Here is a 15762-nt window from a genome sequence, read left to right on the forward strand (position 1 = left end):
CTGAACTCTGACTCCAACACCCAGGAGCTTGATCAATCTGCTAGAAAGGTAAGCTTCCGCCAAACTATTATAGCATTATTGTGTTATACACATGGAGTTTGTTCTGTCTTTGTTATACTGGTTCAAAATCCTAAAGTTCTTAATACTCCCTCAAAATATTACCTTTTGGTTTGAGATTTGCCCAAATATGTTAAACACACTCAAAGTTATTCTGTTAATATTAAGTCAGTTATCCTGACTTAGTATTAAGTCAATTAATATTAATGTTCTTTTTTATCACAGGTGAAACAACTACTCAGAAGGGTTAGGAGGTTGTTTGTGTGGTTTCAGAAGGCACACACTGAACTTACCGGGTCTTTAATTGGCCAATCTGGAAATCGGAGTGTATCACAAAGTTGTTTGAGGTAATAAATATTACAAAATAGTTCATTTTCTAGCTGTGGATAGTTGATAACTGGGATGGGACAATATTGATAAAGTGCTCTTGTATTACTCTGAAGACGAGGTGTGAAATCAGCAAGATGGGCAGCAATCTTCTCTATCATGAGGCGCCTACAATCATAGAAACCTCCATTCAATCATTCTGATAAAATTATCAAACTTTAAAGAGAAGCTTAAGATAGGTCAGCATAAAAGATACTTACATGGATCTTCTCTAGAATAACTCAATTACTGGCCTAATATTATAGCCTCAAAGTAAGTTAAGGTATTCTAATCTTATTGTGTAAAAATACTCAATAGAAATAAAATTATCTTATTTACCTATAAATATCAGCAATATGCTCAGTCCTGTTAAAAAAAATCAGTCACTACAAGGTCAAATGGCATGGTGTCTGCATGCATGAGGGTTCAGAAAGGAAAGGCAAGCTTACCATCATTCCAAAGAAGCTCATTACATAGTATTTATGTTAATTAACTTCCTACAAGTTAATAGGATAAGTAGAAAATTGATTTGGTCAATGTACAGAGAGATTCATCTTTTAGATGGGGACTCAGCCAATCTCAGAAGAAAAATATTACACAAACAAAACTGTGCTACTTTATTCATATTCATATAATATGTATTTTTCCCAGTGGAAAATATGAATGCTATACAGAATACATTAAAACTAGTGGCCACTATGAGACAAGTCGATAGGTCACTCTACCCCAGGAGTTCAATAATTACCAGTTCATGGAGTATGAAGCTAGCTTGAGAGGTGTGAGTAACTCAGATCACATGCCATCTAAGGAAAGAGCACTAAGGGCTTCTCCACAAACAAGCAGTCTTGACCCTGGACCTATGAACTGTCAAGTCCTTCCTGGACAGAGCCTAGTTAGTCACTGTCAACTAATTTTATGCCTTTCCTTTTTCTGCATTTCCACAGGCTTCTCGAACTATGGCATTCCATTACTCAGCAATGCAAGCCCATCAATAAAGGTCAAATCGTGCTGAGTATCTTTGGTCTGCTCCATTCTATGTGGGCATAGTTTATAATCAGTGGAGTACAATCCTATTTCCAAGCATCCAAGAGATATGTTTTGATTTTATTGCTAATTATTCCTACATATATATTATCAGTTTGCTGCCTAAAATCTTACAAGCTATATCAATTGATTGAAGAAGCATTAGTGGTAGGAGGCCATACTCTTACATAAAGCTCTATTAAGGTAACAGTAGTTTTGTCAAATCATGTCAGAACAAAAAGGCCTTGTCAAAACCTATCACTTGATTTGGCACCAACAATTAACTGTTGTTTTATGTTAGCAAACTAGTGAAATATTTCTTTTAACAGGAGTCAAACCAGATGACCAGCAGCAAAGATTCTGAGTACAAAATATAACTGATTATTTACCTCATTTCACTGCTCCAGATTGCTTCTGGTGTATCAAATTCTCCTAGAAAAGTCTCGGAAAATTTTTCAGGTTCATAATTTTCTAAGTAACAAACCATTGCTTCAGGTAGGATGTGCCCAAGTATACTTCTCTGAAAAATATCTTGTCCTTTTGTCTTTAAAACAAAACAAAATGTAGTCAGAAACACTAAAGTTCTCTTTCAATTTTCTGATAACGAATATGATTAATGAGCACTGTAGGAAAGAACACACTGCAACAAAATGCTTTTATGCTTTAGCAAAACGTGAAGTTGAACATGTGGGGCAAACTGACTTGGCATGAGCTCCAAGGTAAAATGGAGAAGCCCCCACCTTGCTGCAGTCTTAACCTTCTCAACATCAGCTGCCAATGCTGTTTAGGACAGCATGTGACCCTGTGGAACAGTAGTGAACAACACAAGGAAGGTCCCCTGAAGACTGACATCAGGTATTTTGCATAACATTGTTGGCTACAGTTCCTGTGTATCTGCTGCTTCTGTTTTCAAAAACAAGTTCAGAAGATCTTAAAGATTTTAAAGAGGTCATCTCATGAAATGTGACTAGGAGTTTGATGGAGAATTTCTACTCAAACTAATTATAATTAACTGTGTTGACAAGTTCATATCTTCAGGCTGGCCAAATGGAGTCAGGCTAATGATCCTAATTGTCATAACTAAAAATTTATACTCTTATTTACCTGATAAAAAGAAAACTCTAAAACTATAAATTTTCTTTTTTATCTCCTTCTAGGCAAGTTTAAGATGTTTTACTTCTCCAGGATAGGACAGATGGGGGAATACACTTAAACATGGCTTTACAACTTAGTACAAAGATAAATTAGGCAACAAAAATCTTCATGTTTTTGTTAATAAAAGAAATTCACTATCTGTTAAACTTTTGTGTGAAAATCTGCTCATTCTGTTTTTTTATATATATTTGCTTTTTAATTGTAGTTGGACACAATATCTTTATTTTTCTTATTTTTATGTGTTTCTGGAGATCAAACCCAGGACCATGCACGGGCTAAGTGAGCACTCTACCTCTGAGCCACAACCCCAACCCCTGCCCCATTCTGTTCTCTATTATCTGATAATTTCTGCATTCAGAATTTTGCTATAAATACTATTCTGCTGTAATTATTCAAAATACTTAGGTGAAATTGTATGTATAATTTCTCATACAATATTTGAAGATTACACATGTACTACTGCACAGAAATAAAGGAAAAAGAGAAAATACCCCAAATGCCTAATACCATGTTAAGGTAGTGTCATTACAGACAATTTTTATAAAACCTGTTTTATAATTTTCATTTTTTTTATTTACACAAAGCTATGGGAATTATACTGCCAGGAGCATCACTTTATATTATTAGACAAATGGATTAATTTTTAGGGCTTCAATGGCTATTCTATAAATCCTACAGTTTGGTTAGTACCTACTGTCAAAGTGTTGTAACAGTCTTGTTAATCTCCTAAACAAACATTTGAGAAAATGTGAAAAATTGAGAAACTTCAAAAAAGAAAGTGAGTGCTTCTTCTACCTTGGGATCTGAACAAAAAGAATCTTAGCCAACTATACGAGATTGAAGTATTTAGTGAAATATTTATAAAAATCATTAATCTAAATCTTAAAGAGAACAACTTATATTCACAGACGTATCAGTATATAATTCCTAGCTGCAATTTCAATATAAGTCCAAAAGGCTTATGTTTTCAAAAAGCTTAAAAAAGTTTAGCTTAGTTTCTGTCTGCAAGGTACCACAAAGAATGTACAAGGATGAATAAAATAGGCCTTCCCTCAGGTACCTGTAGTACCTTAAGAAGCAGAATATTCAGGAAACTATGGAGCTTACTCAAGTATTAAGTATTCAGAGGTTAAATTGGCTTACCTCCTCTGATTTGAAAGCCTGTTTGGTATGTGTGTATTTCAAAAACCTGGAAAGAAAAATAAATCACTTGTCAGATATAGGAACTGATTTGGTTTTAGTGATCTTGGGTTTCTAAAGATTTGATCTTTTATAGGTTAAAAACAGTCAGAAAGACAATTCATAAATCCATATTCCCAAATTATTCAATTTCTGATTAAGAACTTAAATGTGCTAGAAAGACTTTTAAAGTGTGGTCATACTAAGGCTATGTAACAATATGAATATTACTGAGTATTTGTAAGAAAGCGAAATGTAAAACTGCATGTATAATATGAATGTAGTTAATTAAATATATATTAAAATACTAGATGACAAAATTCTTATATTAATGTGATAAAGTGGTACAATTCTGACTAATTTTCCCCCATCCTACTTTCCAAATTTTAGTGTAGCTATGTAGTTTTATGATAAAAAATTGAAACAATGATAACGTTCAATACATAAATCTGCCTATGGTTAATTCAGATAATGTTTAACATAAGTTATCTTTAAAGTTCTTACCGAGCAACAGGAAGCACATTGGAACCAGTGTACATCATGATAAAGAAAAACACTCCACTCAGATAAAGACGAGGTAACTGTGGGTTATCTTGCATGATATGGTACAACAAAATAGCAACCTTCTCAACAAGGATAGGGTCAAAAGTCAGCAGTAACTGAAGACAGGAATAAAATGTTCTGGTTAATAAGTTATAAAAAAATTGCAATATCATTATTCATTTTACACACACACACACACACACACACACACACATCCTAACTTGAGGTTTATTGTTTCTTATGTAAGTTATAAAAATTCATACAATTCAGTAAGCTTATCTACCAGACTCAAGTCAGATTTGAAAAATGATTTATTCTAGCCAGGTACTATGGTGCACAACTGTAATCTCAATGGCTCGGGAGGCTGAGACCCTAAGCAACTTAGCAAGACCCTATCTCTAAGTAAAATATTAAAAAGGGCTGGGGATGTGGCTCAGTGATTAAGCACCTTTGGGTTCAATCCCTGGTTAAAATAAATAATGCGCGCGCGCGCGCACACACACGCATGCATATATATATATATATATATATATATATATATATATATATACACACACATACTAAAACATTTAGTGGAGATAGCAAAATATTAATTGAAAGTTGATCAAATCATATTCAGAAAAATCCCTAATATGCCTATAGCTAGTTTTGTCATAATTTTACAAGTAAAATCGCTTCCTGTTTGAGAATGTTCCTAAATAGATTTTTTTTCTGTTAATGATAAAAGAAAAAGGAAAAAACAAACCAAAAAAATTAACTACATGTTTAGTTTTGGTTCAATTGAGTTAATGTGAAGAATCCTCTGAATGCTACTTAAGAACTCAAGAAACAGAGTACTGAACACCTATTGATGAAATGGCACTACAAAGTAGATTTAGGAGTGGTGCTAAAGGCAAGAGGCTAAAACAAGTACCAGAAGCAGCACACAGTACTACTTCTACAAGTACTGAAAGATGTGACCTCTAGAAATCTGAACTAGAAATACTGAAGGAAATATGATATCACTATCATGAATCTGGGCTAACTCTAAAACCATACAGAATAAACAGCTGATAAAAAATTGTAAAAATTTTATCTCTGAAACTTAATAAAAGTGGTACTTCTATTTTCTTTAAATAGTTGCTTCCAAATAATCTCCAATTTGGGGTCAAATTCTACCAGAGGGGAAAAAAAAAAGAAAAGAGAAACAATGAAGAAGTACTAGATCCAAATTACAGGTGCAAAGTTCTTCATTCTCGGATGTGAGAAGAGCTGTTTTTTAAGTAAACAATATAAATTTTTGGTGTGTTTGGTGTCTTATCTATTTAGCAAAGTATTTAAGTATTTCATACTATGACATACTTTACAAAGAAAAATATTAAGGAAGTATCACATAGAATTTTCTCTAGTAGAGTTCAATATTTGATGTTATGGAAATTATCAAACAAAGCTCAGAGTATTTCATGTTGTCACTATACCAGAAAACTCACTGCATCTTAAAACACTCTAAAAATTTGAAAGCTGTACCATATAGTCAAACTGGTGACAATTCTTGAAGTCAAATGAAGTACAGAAATCCCTTTCCAAATGTAAATACTGTTTGTGAAAACTACTACAGCTACCTGTGTTTTAGCAAGACTACAGTATGTGAGAATATAGAAAATTAAGGGGGAAAAAAACTCCAAAGATACAATTTTTAAACTCAGTATTAAAAATATAGAAGGCATATGCTATTAAAAGCTAGAAATGTAAGTAATTCTTCTATCATTTTGTTCATAAGGTGCTGAAAGTTTCTGGTTAATGAAAACATACACTTCTCCATCTAACCCCAAGCTTCATGTTATAGTGCTATATTTCTTAAAAGCTTTTCAGTCATTCCCTCCTGGCCTTAAATTTAATGCTATTTGCATTTACTTTATTCTTTTCAGTCTCAAGACTCTTGGAAAAATGTTTGGGAGATGCTAATTTTCTGAGTATGACATTTTATCTACATGTTGAGAAGGACCTATACAGAAACCAAGTCCCTCCAACATACAGTCATATAGTCCTGTGGGCGAGATGGTAGTGGTTTAAAGAAATAATTACAGTGCTCTTTCATATAAAGGTCTTAACAGAAATGTCCACATAGAAAAGCATACAAATTTTTAAATGTTGGTATGCTTAAATAACAACAGTTAGAAGAAAAAAAAAACTGTATTCTTGTACATGACTTTTTCAGTATCAGTGATTAACACAGGCACTTAATAGTAATACATGAATGTAAGAATATATACATTGAGTCATTATCTCTTCCACACTAATATACAAATGGTCACACTAATAAATAAATGGTACAAATTACTAACAATGCTCTTAAGTCAAACCATGAGTAGTTAAGGTCTAAAAAATTAGATTTGACAAAAAAAATTAATAGATAGGAGGGAAATGACTACCTATGAAATCTCTGGGACCTGATTTGTCTAATACTAATTTGAGTTTAGGTAACTTAATTTGAAAAGATTAGAAGAATGCAGAAGAAGAAAAAGAAAAATGTCTTTAGTAAATCCTATATAATTCCAACTCAATTCTTTGAATCATCAGTTGCTACACACAAAAACATGTAACTGAGAACAATCAAAATCTGAGGCATGTGCTAGCTTATCTGTTAAGGTATAAGCCTCCATGTCTTTCTGTGGCAGGAGCCAGCAGTTAATATCAAACTGCACTACAAACTATAAAGCACCTTTTAGTTATCAGAATGAAACAGACTATAATAAAGATGAGGATGCATAATAAAATTAAATAAGAGAAAATAATTCTTAAAATACTGTTCCTAGTTCAATAACACAAAAGGAACTCACCTGAATAATATGGGGAAGGCAAGTGCTATCTGATAGTAGTCTTTTCACTCTGGGTAAAGGCCGAATAATGGCATTATCTTGATCTCTAGAAAATATTTTCTATGGTTAACATTTAATATATTTATTAAAATTTGTATGTTCAGAGCATTCTACTGGACATGAAGCAAGTTACCTTACTTTTTTGTTAATGAAGACTAAGCTCTCATACAGCTGGGAACATGATTAGATATTTTGGTTTAAATCTATTTGGCTGCTTAATATGACTTCATATCTTTCCATAAGATTTCCTTGAAAAACAGTACCCTAGAAGAGCCAAAGACTCTTATTTATTATTTAATTGATTAAACTTTGTGTTGTCCAACACATTGTCAGTGGATAGACCCCCCCCAAAGGGCATATCAAACTTTTGTCACATAAATCTAAATTTTAATTTAACTATAGTCAGTATTTTTCAAATACAGACTTAATTTTAATGCCATATTACTTCTACATACTGGTTGTATGGTTTTGAGTCTAGTCTAATTTTAAAGAGAACTAGAACCATGAATACCTTGAGCGTCATAAAATATGTGACATTTTTTCAGTAATTTGCATCACAAGGTAGTGCAGTAATAAAAGGATATATATGCAAGTATTTTATACAGATTGAAAAGTTTTGTGCAAGAGTTATGACTGCCATAGGAAAATACATCCTTACCTTCACTAGTCAAGTAGAACGAGGTGTGGGCCTAGAAACACTGCTACACCAGGAATGCTGACATGACAGATAAGGAACTTACCACTAAGTATGGACTACAGTATATCTATTTCAAAATATTCATACCTAATTCACATAAAAATTATTACCAGCATAGCTGGTAGGTCTCAGTTTTTATTTGAAATTTCCCACAGAAGGTTGCTTTTCAGTTACTTTACCAATAATTTCCAAAGTATTTATTCTTTTATATCTGTTTCAAAAAGTTCTAAAGGCCAAACCAGCACTCCCCAAGGCCACAAACAGGACACCTATGTTTTAAATAGCCAGGGTAATCCCATGATGTTACTGAAGAAGTATCCATACCAATGAGAAAAACAAGATATCTCTGGGTGCCCTGTACATCATGAAAATATTAATTATATTTTACCTGCTTGGAAAATATCCACACATTGTGATCAACATGTTCAATATGAGGGTAGCAAGATCAGTTTCATTCAGAACAGCCTGCCCACTGGCTAACAGACACCACTTAAGCTGGGGTATTGCCTGAAGTGGTCGCCATCCATCCATGCCTTGAGCCCAGCATCTGGTTTTTGCATTTAACATTCCTTTGGTCCACAATTCTTGCATCTTAATTGATTAAAGGCATCATTATTACAGACAGACAAAATAAAATGAAAAAACTGCCAATATTAATCATAGTAAATACATATGAAAGTGGAAGACACTATAAAATAGCAATACACTATCATTGAAATATACTGTGAAATAAACATCCAAGTTCAGTATTTAAAAAAAAAAGATTTTGTTGATAAGTTTTTAGGAATCCAAGTTTGGCTAATAATAGGGAAAAAAAAAAAAAACATTTAGTTGGTCAATTGCAGGATACTAGAAAGAGTAAAAATGACCAATTTTGTAAGAGAAAAAGGCATGGCCTCCAGAAAACCATCTTTGGCCAATTTCCCACTGAGCCAGAAAGGCTGAGGATGGGAGATCAAGATCAAATATTGCAGATGCAAAGTGAAACTACCATTAGTTCTTGAACCGAATAGGCAATGTTCAATATTCAATGTTAAGAATACATATTAAAACTTACTTGTTCATACCACTGATAATAGTTGACATATTTATTTAGAAATTGGTGCTAGGGATGCAGAATGCTTGCTTTTCATGTGGCAAGATTCAAAACACAGTATCAAGAAGAAAAACAAAAAAGGAAAGAAATACAACAATAGACAATAGAGAGCAATTGTTACATAGAAATTCATTAAAAACCTGAGTGTTACCTCCCTAACAATAGTTTTTAAACAAGACTTGAAGACACAATTGTGTATGCATGTGAGCTTCTCCAAAAGTGCAAGCCATCTACTCCTTCCCATATAAATGGGATACAGGGCCCTTAGAGCTGACAACAATATTATACATCTCTGTGTGCTAAGCAAGAGGGCAAAAGAAAGGCGGAGACCTTCACAAAAAGCTTCTCTAAAACATGTACCTCATGAAATCCATAGGGGCCACTCCTTTCTTTATCTGCATTGCCAAAATACCATTCCTTTTCACTCTCTCTCTTCATGTCTGGAGCAGCTTCAATTACATTGCTCTAAATTTTAAAAAGATTTCAGTTATTTTGCAACACAGAAATCTAAGGGGGCAACACATCATAAAACAAAATTTGGGGGTTTATTTCCCATTTGGAACTCAATTCAAAAGTTTAAATAACATTATTTTAATATTTAAGAATTAAGTACCTAACCAAATAACCAAAAAAAGCTACTTCCTTACTAATATGCATCTGAAATAAATGTTTTCCTAAATCCATTTAACAATCTATGTAAAGATTACATGTGTAGATATGTAAAATATCTACACTTCCTATGTTTATTAATAAGTTTTCAGGATACTAAAGTTTTAGTAGCATTCTGCAAGTGGTTAAATAAATAAATACCATTAAAACACAACGCTCAAAATATTACAGGTTATTTTGAGGAAAAAACTCACTCTGACAAGAGTTTCAATAAGCATCTGAGATCAAAGAGTTGAAATGCTAACAAAGGTTTAGTGGTTTTAAATATTTAGTTTCAATCCATTACCTGCACTACTGTTAAAATGAATTAAGTCTGAACTAAACCTGCCTTCATACATAATTTAGGTTTGTCTTAAACATTTCTCAATACATACTGAATAGCAATCTAACTTGATGCATAAACATACTGCAATCCACTGAGCTGTTTCTGTACCCAACTTCCATTTTCTGTATGTTACTTCCTTTTCCCTGGCTATAAGTATAACCTGCCCACCTGGTGGTACAGAGCATCTTGAACCATTTTTGGTTTAGACTAGAGCTCAATTCTAGAATCACATGTAAAGCCAATTAAAATCTGCAAAACTAGATTGACATTTTCTCTTTTAACACTGCAGATAATTCTTATAATTTTCTCTCTCAGTGTTTGATGAGGATAGAATGTTATTTTTATGGGATTATTTTTATTGAATTATATATAATTATGGAATTCATATGCCATATTCATACAAGCACAAATTGATCAATCTCATTCTCTAGTATCTCCCTTTCTCTCAACTCCCTCCCGATTCCCTTGCTCTGCTCCAATGCCCCACCTATTATTATTTAAATGATGCATTATAACTGCATATAAAAGTGAAATTCATGATGGTATATTCATACATGAACATATCATAATTTAGTAGATTTTGTTCTCTAGGACTTCCACACATCCTCCTTCCTTCTCTCCCTTTTCTATCTCTGTATATAATCTATTAGTTTCCCTTCTATTGTTGTGAGATCCTTTTTTTACTCCTTTTCTTTTTCTTCTAGCTTCCACATATGAGAGAAAACACTGATGTTCTCTAGTTCCATCCATTTAACAGCAGATACCATGACTTCATTCTTTCTAATGGCTGACAAAAACTACATTGTGTGTATATACCACATTTTATCCATTCATCTGTTGATGGGTACCTGGGCTGGTTTCATAACTTGGCTATTATAAATTGCGCTGCTATAAATATTGATATGCCTATATTATTACAGTATGCTGATTTTAGTTCCTTAGGATAAATACAAAGGAATGGGATAGCTGGGTCATACAGTGGTTCCATTCCTATTCTTTTGAAAAATCTTCATACTGTTTTCCAAAGTGGCTGTACTAATTTGTAGTCTCATCAACAATACATGAGTTAACTTTCCCCCTACTTTCCTGCCAGAAATTTCATGTAGTTAGTGGATTTTAGTACAACATGGTTTTAAAATACCCTCTTAACTATCAGTTTCCAGTTAGATTCACATAGAGAAGTACAGCAACATGGTTAAGAGGACAGACTTCTGGGATCTGTCATTCCTAACCTTTGGCAATGTACTCAAGTCTCTCTGTCCCTCAGTTTCCTCACTGTAAAATGGGAAAATGATGGTAACAACATAATAAAGCTATTGGAGATTTAAAGTGTAAATGTATTACATGTACTAGAATAGGTCCTGAATAGAATAGCATATATAAGCATTATGATTTTTGCCTATTCACACCTGGTAACAGAAAAAGCTCATATTCTAAATATTCATCAGAAGTTTTCGTCACAAAACAAAATCCAAATCCAAAAATCCCAATCTAACATCTCCTTACACCAAGAAATTAAAACTAAAAAACAACAAAAACAAAAACAAAACACAAATCAAAACTTGAAGAAAGGAAGGAAGGAAGAAGGAAGAAAAGAAAAGAAATACACTAAGTATAGATGCCTTTTTTTTTGGTATTAGGGATTGAACTCAGAGGCGCTCAGCCACTAAGCCACATCCCAAGCCCTGTTTTATATTTTATTTAGAGACAGGGTCTCACCGAGTTGCTTAGCACCTCACTTTTGCTGAGGCTGGCTCTAAACTTGTAACCCTCCTGCCTCAGCTTCCACTGGGATTATAGACGTGCACGACTGCATCCCTTTTATAAACTAGATATCAAAAAAGCCATTTAGTAGATCAGAAGTTTTATTCTCTTGGTTGGATTACAATAAGGCCTCAAGGTTCCTTAAGGCAAAGCATGCAGAGAAAGCATTTGACAAAAAACAGCATCCATTCATTTAAAAAAATATATTTTTAGTTGTTGATGTACATTTATTTATTTGTTTATTTATATGTGATGCTGAGGATTGAACCAAGTGCCTCACACATGCTAGGCAAATGCTCTGCCACTGAGCCACAACCCCATTCATATTTAAAATACAAGAAAAACTAGGGACGGAAGGAATATACTTCAACATTGTAAAAGCTATATATGACAAACCCAAGGCCAAAATCATTCTAAATGCAGAAACACTGAAATCATTCAGTCTAATTCAGGACATTCAACATAGTCCTTGAAACTCTAGTTAGAGCTATTAGGTAAAAGAAAGAAATTACAGGGATACTAATAGGAAAAAAAGAGCTCAAACTATCTCTCTTTGTCGACGACATGATCCTATATTTAGAAGACTGCAAATACTCCACCAAAAAATTTCTGGAACTCATAAATGAATACAGCAAAGTAGCAGGCTACAAAATCAATCCCATAAATCAACTACATTCCTATACATCCATAATGAATCAGCTGAAAGAGAAATTAGAGAAACTATCCCATTCACAATAGATTTAGAAAAATAAAAAATACTTGGGAATCAATATAAGAAAAGAGATGAAAGATCTCTACAATGAAAACTACAGAACATTAAAGAAAGAAATTGAAGACCTTAGAAAATGGAAAGATCTCCCATGTTCTTGGATAGGCAGAATTAATATTGTCAATATGGACAAATTACCAAAAGCCCTATAGAGAGTGAATCCAATTCCTATTAAAATTCCAATGTGATTCTTCAACAACATAGAAAACGCAGTCATGAAATCCATTTGGAAAAATAAGAGGCCAAAGCAATCTTTAAGCAAGAAAAGTGAAACAGGAGGCATCATAATACCAGATCTTAAAATATTTTATGGAGCTATAGTAACAACAACAGCATGGTACTGGCACCAAAACAGACATGTAGACCAAAGGAATCAAATAGACACAGAGGCAAACACACATAAATACAGTTATCTCATACTAAATGAAGACATCAAAAACATACTTTGGAGAAAAAAGAGCCTCTTCAATGAATGGTGCTGGAAATTCACATGTAACAGAATGAAATTGATCCTATCTTGCACCCTGCAAAAAACTCAGCTCAAAGCAGATCAAAGATCTAGGTATTAGACTAGAAACGCTGCACCTACTAGTAGAAAACTGTAGGCTCAACACTCCATCATGTCAGCTTAGGAATCGACTTCTCAACAAGACTCCTAAAGCACAAGAATTAAAATAAAAATCAATAATAAATGGGACAGCATCAAACTAAAAAGGTTCTTCACAGAAAAGGAAACCACCAAGAATGTTAAGAGAGGACCTACAGAACTGGAGAACATCTTTGCTATCTGCACCTCAGAAAAGGTGCTAATTTCTAGGATACACAAAGAACTGAAAAAGCGTTAACACCAAAAAAACAAATAACCAACAATAAATGGGGCAAAGGAACTAAACACAGAAGAAAAAATACAAACAGCCAACAAATAAATGAAAAAATATTCAACATCTTTAATAATTAAAGAAATGCAAATTAAAACTACACTGAGATCTCACCTCACTCAAACCAGCAATCAAGAACACAAGTAACAATAAATGTTGACAAGGATGTAAAAAAAGGGTACACTCATACACTGTTGGTATGCAATTAGTGCAACCACTCTGAAAAGCAGTATGGAGAGTCCTCAAAAAACTAGGAGTGGGACCATCATTTGATGCAGTTATTCCACTCCTCTCTACGTATTCGAAGGATTTAAAATCAGCATAATGCAGTGACTCAGTCACATCAATGTTTATAGAAGCACAATTCATAATACCTAAGTTACCAACCTAGATGCCCATCAACAGATGAATGGAAAAGAAACTTTGCTATATATAGACAAAGGAATATTACTCAGCCATAAAGAATGGCTTTTATGACATTTGCTGGTAAATTGATCCGGAGACTATCACGCTAAGTGAAATAAGTCAATCCCAAAACACCAAAGGTTGAATGTTTTCTCTGATATGTGGATGCTAACACAAATAAGCAGGGAGAGGGGAAGAACAGAAAAAGGGGCATGAAGGGAAGGGAGCGGGGATAGGAATAGGAAAGACAGTGGAATGAATAGGACATAAACTTCCTATGTATATATATTAATACACTACAGTGAATCTCAGCACTTTGTACATCTATAAGACTGGGATCCTAATTAGAATAAGACATATTCCATGCTTGTATAAATATATCAGATTCTACTGGCATGTATAACTACAAAGAACACATAAAAAAGAGATTTGCTTAAAAAAAAAAAAAAAGCATATTTTCACTGTTTGTTGATGTTAAAATTTCTAGTCACATATTTGATGAATTCAGTTTAAAGCCTAAAGGTCACACTTTCTCAAAATAAGCCATATTAGAGATCAGTTACTTTAAAAGACAAAAGATATTGGAAAAATAAAACTGGATCATTTTTGTCCATTTCTGATTGTTGTTATAGTGATTTCACTTTTTTGATGTGAATGAATCTACTAGATATTAATACTATCAGAATTATTGGAGAAATACTTTGTTAACCATTATGTATTCACATGTATTTAGACTTCCATGATTCTTTTGTCCCTAAAATTATATTCAAAGAATGCTTAGCTTTAAAAACCTAAACAAGCATACATACTTGGAGTGGTACTGTAGCTCGGCTCACATGGAGATGTGCTAGAGTAAGCAAGTCCACAAGGATTCTAATTCCATTTGAATCCATGAGATCCTTAACATTTTTCTGGAAAACATTTTTATATAATTTACAACCTTTCTGTTAAGTAGGTGCTATCTAAGATTCTCAAAGAAGAGGATATTTGGAGTTTCTTTGAAAACAATTGACATGCAACAGGTATTACTTAGTAGTTTTAGGACTGTCTTCAGAGGACAGGATTTCAATAGATTTAAAGGGCAATACTATATATTATAAAGAGATCACAGCAAAAAATTCTACCAAAATATGTTCTGAGCAAAAAAAAATATATCCCTCACAAAAATAATATGAACAAATCACTATCCTGTCAAGGTCTTTTTGTTAATAAACAGATTATTCTATAATCAGAAATAAATCTGCTCTATTAAAAATCTTTTACAATTTTAGTTTTTTGAAAAATAAAAACTGATAATTTCTTAGAAGGAAGAAACTATAAATTGAAATTCTTAATTATATTTTCTTTTAAAACATTTGTATTACTAAAAGTGGTATATGTTAACATAAATATCACAATAAAAGTGAGAATAAAACATGCAAGATGGTATTAGTATCAAATTTTAAGACACAAAAATGTGCATAAACTTATTTCATCACCATGTAATTGGGAATTAATGTTGTATATTGCAATTATAATTTTTTTTTTTTTTTAATTTTGAGATAGGATGTCACTAAGTTGCTTAGGGCCTCACTAAGATGCTGAGGCTGGCCTTGAACTCACAATCCTACTGCCTCAGAGTCCTGATCTGCTGGGATTACAGGAATGTGCCACCACACCTAGCTACAATTATCAATTTTTTTCATGTGAGAAACCAGCATGAATCTACTAAAATATCTTTTTAAAAAAAAAAAAGGACTAAAATGATTCTCCAGTTTATATCTTCAAATTAATCTTCATCATCAAAATATATATTGATAAATTCAATGTCCCATTTTATGTCAGGTATTTATTTACTTGAAATCTAATCTTAAAGTAAAATTGGTTAACGATGTTTCCTTCCTTACTCTCCACTCAAAATTTTATTATCATTATTTTATTTTGCACCTGCAATATTAGGGTAAATTTTCAGGGAATTGGTAAAAACTTCTCCCTCCAG

The 15762-nt window shown here is 33.0% G+C and overlaps 1 protein-coding gene across 1 annotated transcript in view; it reads right to left on the reverse strand.

Annotated features, from left to right (window-relative positions):
- Dnajc13 (DnaJ heat shock protein family (Hsp40) member C13) overlaps positions 1 to 15762 on the reverse strand; it is a 125139-nt gene that overhangs the window by 42546 nt on the left and 66831 nt on the right. Inside the window, exons 26-33 of the mRNA XM_046431327.2 lie at positions 14594 to 14695; positions 9335 to 9439; positions 8267 to 8469; positions 7143 to 7227; positions 4285 to 4439; positions 3745 to 3790; positions 1836 to 1990; positions 351 to 552 (exon numbers count right to left, since the gene is read on the reverse strand). Coding sequence (XP_046287283.1) covers positions 351 to 552; positions 1836 to 1990; positions 3745 to 3790; positions 4285 to 4439; positions 7143 to 7227; positions 8267 to 8469; positions 9335 to 9439; positions 14594 to 14695 — 1053 coding nt within the window. The remainder of the gene's footprint in view (positions 1 to 350; positions 553 to 1835; positions 1991 to 3744; positions 3791 to 4284; positions 4440 to 7142; positions 7228 to 8266; positions 8470 to 9334; positions 9440 to 14593; positions 14696 to 15762) is intronic.

Source organism: Marmota monax, unplaced genomic scaffold (assembly GCF_021218885.2).
Source record: "Marmota monax isolate L192 unplaced genomic scaffold, Marmota_monax_Labrador192_F-V1.1 WCK01_AAM20220418_F8-fsc00022, whole genome shotgun sequence".
Classification (NCBI taxonomy): domain Eukaryota; kingdom Metazoa; phylum Chordata; class Mammalia; order Rodentia; family Sciuridae; genus Marmota; species Marmota monax.